The following is a 6,078-nucleotide window of genomic DNA, read 5'->3' on the forward strand; positions in this document are numbered from 1 at the left end:
TCCCTCCTCCAAAGTCTGTCTTAAGTGCTATGGTATATACAAGAAGGAAGACACAAAAACACATGGGCTTTTTTTTTTTTTTTGATGGAGTGTCACTTTGTCACCAGGCTGGAGTACAGTGGTGCAATCTCAGCTCACTGCAACCTCCACCTCCCAGATTCATGTGATTCTCCTGCCTCAGCCTCCCAAGTAGCTGGGACTACAGGCGTGCACCACCACGACCAGCTAATTTTTGTACTTTTAGTAGAGACGGGATTTCACCATGTTGGCCAGGATGGTCTCAATCTCTTGACCTCATGATCTGCCTGCCTCGGCCTCTCAAAGTAGTGGGATTACAGGCATGAGCCACTGCGCCCAGCCCACATGGGCTCTTTTATCTCAATTTGTGTGTGTGTGTGTGTGTGTGTGCATATTATAGGTGCGTGTAGGAAAAAGAATGTTAGAAATGTACCAATTTTGAAGGCGTAGACTATGAAATTACAAATGCTTCAAAATTTCTTCCCAATACTTACGTGGCATTTTACAAATTTCCATCAATAAACGTGTATTATTTTTATTGAAAAAGCACATGTTTAACATGCCCTTCTAGATGCCCTCCTAGCCAGATTGAATCACCTCCCATCTGATTTTTCTTAATTTTCTACCTTCATGTTCTGGCTCATTCATTAACATCAATTTCCATTCATAAGTCTTCACAAACCCACTTTTCCTCTTGCCTGAGTGCCTCACATACCCTACTGCCTGAGATGGTTCCAGAGGCAGATCTCCTCTCTCCATTAGAAACACCAGGCACACACCTGCCCCCAGTCTAGCCTGCACTCTCCTTTCCTCCCACAGAGAGGCATTCCTTTCTCCTCCTCTCATCTACACACGCTATAAGAGACAACTGAAATCTTACCCCCTCCAGCCAGCTTCTTAATTCATTTGTTCTCAAAGACCTGGTTTGAGCTCACACAGCATCTAGAGTGTTTCACAAAATATAAAATACTATTATCCCTGCCCTGAATTTTTGGTTTTGGTATGTGTGTTATTTTCCCCTCCAAAAAGATTATACCTTGGAGAGGGCTGAGAACATACTATCATAGATAAATAAAATAACATAAAATAAAAATGCACATACCCTTTGAACTAACTATTCCACTTCTACGTAAGCACAATTATATGCCAGTAACACTCATTTTAACACTACTGTAGTGGCAAAAAATTGTAAACACCTCAAATGCATCTTAAAAGAGGAATGGTTTAAAGATACTATTATAGCCACACTATGAAATATAATACAGTAGTTAAGAAGAATGAGCTTGATTTATATGTACTGACAAGAAGAATCTATAAGGTATGTAAACAGTTGAAAAAAAGCTACAGAGTTTTACATTTGTCAAGATCTAACACTAAACAAAATTAGAAATATGTGACATCCATATACACATGTAAAACAATACATATAATGAGTTGTGGATGGAAACTCACAAATGTGATATTAAGGACTAGCACTATAAAACTGAGTGAGACTTGGAGAGTATAGGAAAGGAGACTTTTAGTTAATATAGAGTGATATTCAAAAATTTATGAGTGTGATCTCACGTATTAGTTATTCGGTTAAAGAAAGAAAATTAAATGAAAATTCACTTTTAAAAGGTTGCAATCCTGAATTATGGGAGAGAAATAAAAATTAGCAAAACATATTTGCGAAGTGCCTCAGGAGGAAGGAGCTGAAACCCTAAGAATGGGTGAGATTTTTTTTTCAGAGACAACACAGTAAAGAAGAGGCAGAGGGGCCGAGATGGGATACAGACCTGTATCACACAGGTGTGTGCACATTCTCATTTAGAACTAGAACAAGGGAGTCAGATTTAAAATTCTGGTGCAGATTCCAAAGGTGTCCTCTGTGGAAAAGTTCTTTTGTTTGGAGATACCATGTGTTACAGCACATAAATTGATCAACCTGGCTTAGGGCGTCACATTCTTCCTCTGCTGGAGCAAGAGGTACAGATGGAATTGGAATTTAGTGGAACTGAAGATCTTTTTGAACAGCATCTGCAGAATGTAGTTCATTCTCACCTGGCTGGGTAGGGAAGGTTGGAAGGGGATGGTCAATAATCATTCCTGGTCACTGTGAGTCTGGTATCCCCTTGGAGACCACATGGGTGTCTCTTCCTGTCCACATAAATATAACCTCAGTGTGGGCACTTCTGCTGGCCAGAAGGCCCAGGTTCTCTACACACCACTGAATCAGTCCCATCTCCCCAGTGGGACACCTTGACCAAAGCCATCAGCTGAACCATCTCCTTTCTCTCCCTAGGAAAAAACCCTGATGCATGGGCTAAGAATCTGAACCAAAAAGACTATGAGTTGCTGTGCCTTGATGGTTCCAGGAAACCTGTGCTGCAGTATGCAAACTGCCACCTGGCCAGAGCCCCGAATCATGCTGTGGTTGCACGGAAAGATAAGGCAGATTGTGTCCGCACGCTGTTACTTGACCAGCAGGTATGGACCAGCCAGGGTCTCCCACCTTTTCTTCCTAGATGGCTATAGGCTATTTGGGGGGAGTTTACAACAAAGTGCAGCCATGACTCCAGCACTTTCTTTTTGAAAACTAGAATTTCATGCATTGTGCATTTCATGCCATGTATTGTGAACAAGAGTATCAGGGTTCAAATCTCAGCTCCACAGCTTCCTAGCTGTGCCATCTTGGGTATATTACATAACTTCTCTATGCCTCGGCTTCCTAATATATAAAATTGTTATATATTGTGTTATATATAATACAATTGTATTATATTGTGATATATATAAAATTGTTATATATTGTGTTATATATAATATAATTGTATTATATTGTGATAATAATACTTTTACCTACCTCTTAGTTAACATGAGTATTAAGTGAAGACATGCACCCAAATGGCATAGGAAAATGCCATTTCCTATAGGACGTGCTTAAAACATGTTACCTGTGTAATTATGGAACTAGACCTCTCAGGCCCAGCTCTGCTTCTAGCTCCTGGTCACTGGTGATTAGTCCCTATCTGATCCATGTGCCCTTGGGACCAGGAATCTGCCTTTCTGCTCCCCCAACCTTGTTCAGCGGTACTCTCATTTCCCTACTCCCGTCCTCCCCGAAAACTAAGAAGACAGCTCCTATTTCCCAGTGCTTGTTGATACAAGTCATGAAGAGTAGATTTCTGTTCCTCTTGCCTAGGCAGACTGAGCACTGTTCTCAACAGTCTGAAAAACACAGGACCCCTGCCCTCAGAGAGCTTGTCCTCTGGGGGAACAACCACTCAGGGTCAGCCTTGTTGAAGAGAGGGGCTGCCTGAGTATTCTAATCCTAAAGGCCCCTCCACACACACACATCACCTTCCTTTTGGGCATAGCTTCCTGCTGTTGATTCACCATTATGTATTTTTTTGTTTGTTTTGTTTTGTTTTTAAATAAGATAGTGTATATTTAGAAGTCCTTTTAAGGTACATGACAATAATGAGCATTTAACATACATTTCCTAGATGCCATATGGAAGGTTAAACATTTTGCAGTCATCATTTCACTTACAACCTTTGGAGATCTGGAGAAGTTGAGTGGCTTCCCCAAGAAAGGATTCAAAATGCAGTCAAACATGAACTTTTAACAACTACCTCTGCCAGTCCTCTGGGAGGGTTCACATTTAACATCTTTGACAATAATGTCTGAAGGGACATGTTATTGTCCTCCCATTTCCTATAAGCAGCCCCCAGTGCAGGGCAATGAAGTGGGGAAAGAGGTCAGATTAGGCAAGCATGGGTGGTGGGTGGGAGGGACTTCTCAGAGGAAGGTGGGACCAGGGACCCTATAGATGATTTTGGGGGCATCATGAAAGCATGGAGCAGGGGTCCCTAAGTGGGTAAATGGCAGATAAGGGAAGTGGAAAATTCCCAAGGCATACTCTGTAGCTTCCGTTTTTCCCCAGGGCTGGTTCAGAGCTTTCAGACTCTTCTCATCCATGTGTTCCCAGCTGCTAAAGACCACAGGTCCTCACGGACTTTCTGTTCACTTGACAGCGCATGTTTGGAAGTAGTGTAACTGACTGCTCGAGCAACTTTTGTTTGTTCCGGTCCAAAACCAAGGACCTTCTGTTCAGAGATGACACAGTATGTTTGGCTAAACTTCATGACAGAAACACATATGAAAAATACTTAGGAGAAGAATATATCAAGGCTGTCACTAACCTGAGAAAATGCTCCACCTCACGTAAGTAGGAGGAACAGCATGGGGAAGTGGCAACCAAACACGGTGGTGAGTGCTGGGGTGGTGGGTACAGGAGGGGCAGACTGTGGCCCTCGGGATAGGACAACATGGACAAAATGAAATGGTGAGTGAACAATCTAAGCCCGGCATGTATGACAGGCTAGGCTGTATGGGCAGATAGTAAGGGCACACAGGCTCAGAGCTGTAAGGTAGTGAACTTATTGGGCATAGAGAATTCCATCTTATTTCTATGAAAAGGACCAGGTTTATGTGTACATGTCATTGCTCTGCAGTAAACTTTTGATTAGAGTTGCCTTGTCCAGTATGGTAGCCACCAGCAAGATGTGACTATTTAAATTTAAGTTAATTAAAATTAAACTAAATAAAAGATGTATTTCTTCAGTCCCACCCAGCCACATTTCAAGTGCTCAACAGCCACATGTGGCTCCATATTGGTCAGCAAAGAGAATGTTTGCATCATCACAGAAAGCTCTTTCAGACAGTGCTGCTCTAGAGAGCTTCAACAATGATAGGTTCTGGTAACCATAAAGTTGCCATGCATACTACTCACTTGGAACACCAGTTTCTGAGAACTGAAATAGAATAAAACACACCTTTGCAGCATAACTATGTTGGGTGTAACTGAGTCACCTGAAAGAGTTTGGAAGTTGGGAAATAACACATGGTGGTATAGGGCAGTTAGTCTTTCCACAGGAGTATGCAGATAAGGGAGTCTTGATCCTTATTAAAATGCTGATTCTCAGAGCCTTGAGATACTGATTTAGAAAGTCTGTGCTAGGTCAGGCATCCACATTTTAAAAGTTGCCCCCATGTAATTCTGATGGAAGCAGCAATGTGCTTGTCTACGTTTGCTATTGTGAGAATCAAGTTGATATTTACCTAACCTATATCCTCCACAAAAGGAGACAGTCTGGCTCTGCTGTTCTTTCCTCCATCTTTAGCCCACAGCACAGAAACTGGCACATTACAGGTGCTTTTTGCTATGTCAGTTCCTCACCTGCTTAAAGAGGTCAGGGAGGACAGTCTTTCTGGGCGACTCCCGAACTCACGAACTCAGATGTGTGAGCCTCACCCATAAGAAACTAGGTGGGGAACCCTGTAGGGCAGGAAAATCATGTTACAGCTTTGGCGTGGGGCATTCCCCAGGATAGGCACAGGAGCTGTGCAGGCAAGTAGAAAAGAGCACTGGGAGAACAGCCCAATTCACAGAAGAGGAGGCAGCAAGTCTGTGCCCTTTGTACTATGCTGAAATTGTTCCTTCACTCGACAGTTAAGAAATAAATATAGGAAGATTTTGAAAATCCTACCTCTCTGCTCTGCTCCACAGCACTCCTGGAAGCCTGCACTTTCCATAGAGCTTAAAATCTGAGAGGTGGGGCTGCCACCAACGTGGAGATGGGAGCACAGATGATCCATGAGTTTGCCCTGGTTTCAGTGGCCCGAGTGGTTTGTGCTAACCATGTCTGTCTTCACAGCTCTGTGTTGCCATGTGTGCTGAACAAAAAATAAAAATTATTATTGATTTTGTGTTTCAAAAACTCCATTCTTTCCTAAATATTTTCAACAGAAGGATTTCTTTATGCGTTCTGCCGAAATATCTATGCAACTGAGCCCTTCCTTCTCAGCTCAAGATTCGTCTGGTCTTTCCCTATGGCTTTGTGTGTGCCATGGCCACACCTCCTGGGTACAGTTCAAGGGGAAATCTTTTCTAATAGGGTCTGCGTGATCATTAAAATATAATCAAATGTATATTGGTGTGTGTGTGCACGTGCACGTGCATATGCATGTGTGTCTTGCCAGGGAAGGGGCAGGAAGGAGGATGCAGAGTGAGTT

General features: G+C 42.6%; 1 protein-coding gene across 2 annotated transcripts in view; it reads left to right on the forward strand.

Annotated features, from left to right (window-relative positions):
* The window catches only part of LOC108529873 (serotransferrin), a 32,176-nt gene extending 26,405 nt beyond the window's left edge, over positions 1–5,771 (forward strand). For both annotated transcript variants that reach the window (XM_017872420.1, XM_017872421.1), the window contains exons 15-17: positions 2,303–2,487; positions 4,038–4,227; positions 5,573–5,771. In XM_017872420.1, coding sequence (XP_017727909.1) covers positions 2,303–2,487; positions 4,038–4,227; positions 5,573–5,607 — 410 coding nt within the window. In that variant the 3' untranslated portion in view covers positions 5,608–5,771. The remainder of the gene's footprint in view (positions 1–2,302; positions 2,488–4,037; positions 4,228–5,572) is intronic.
* Positions 5,772–6,078: the final 307 nt, after the last annotated feature.

This window comes from Rhinopithecus bieti, unplaced genomic scaffold, assembly GCF_001698545.2.
Source record: "Rhinopithecus bieti isolate Rb0 unplaced genomic scaffold, ASM169854v2 scaffold_7308, whole genome shotgun sequence".
Classification (NCBI taxonomy): domain Eukaryota; kingdom Metazoa; phylum Chordata; class Mammalia; order Primates; family Cercopithecidae; genus Rhinopithecus; species Rhinopithecus bieti.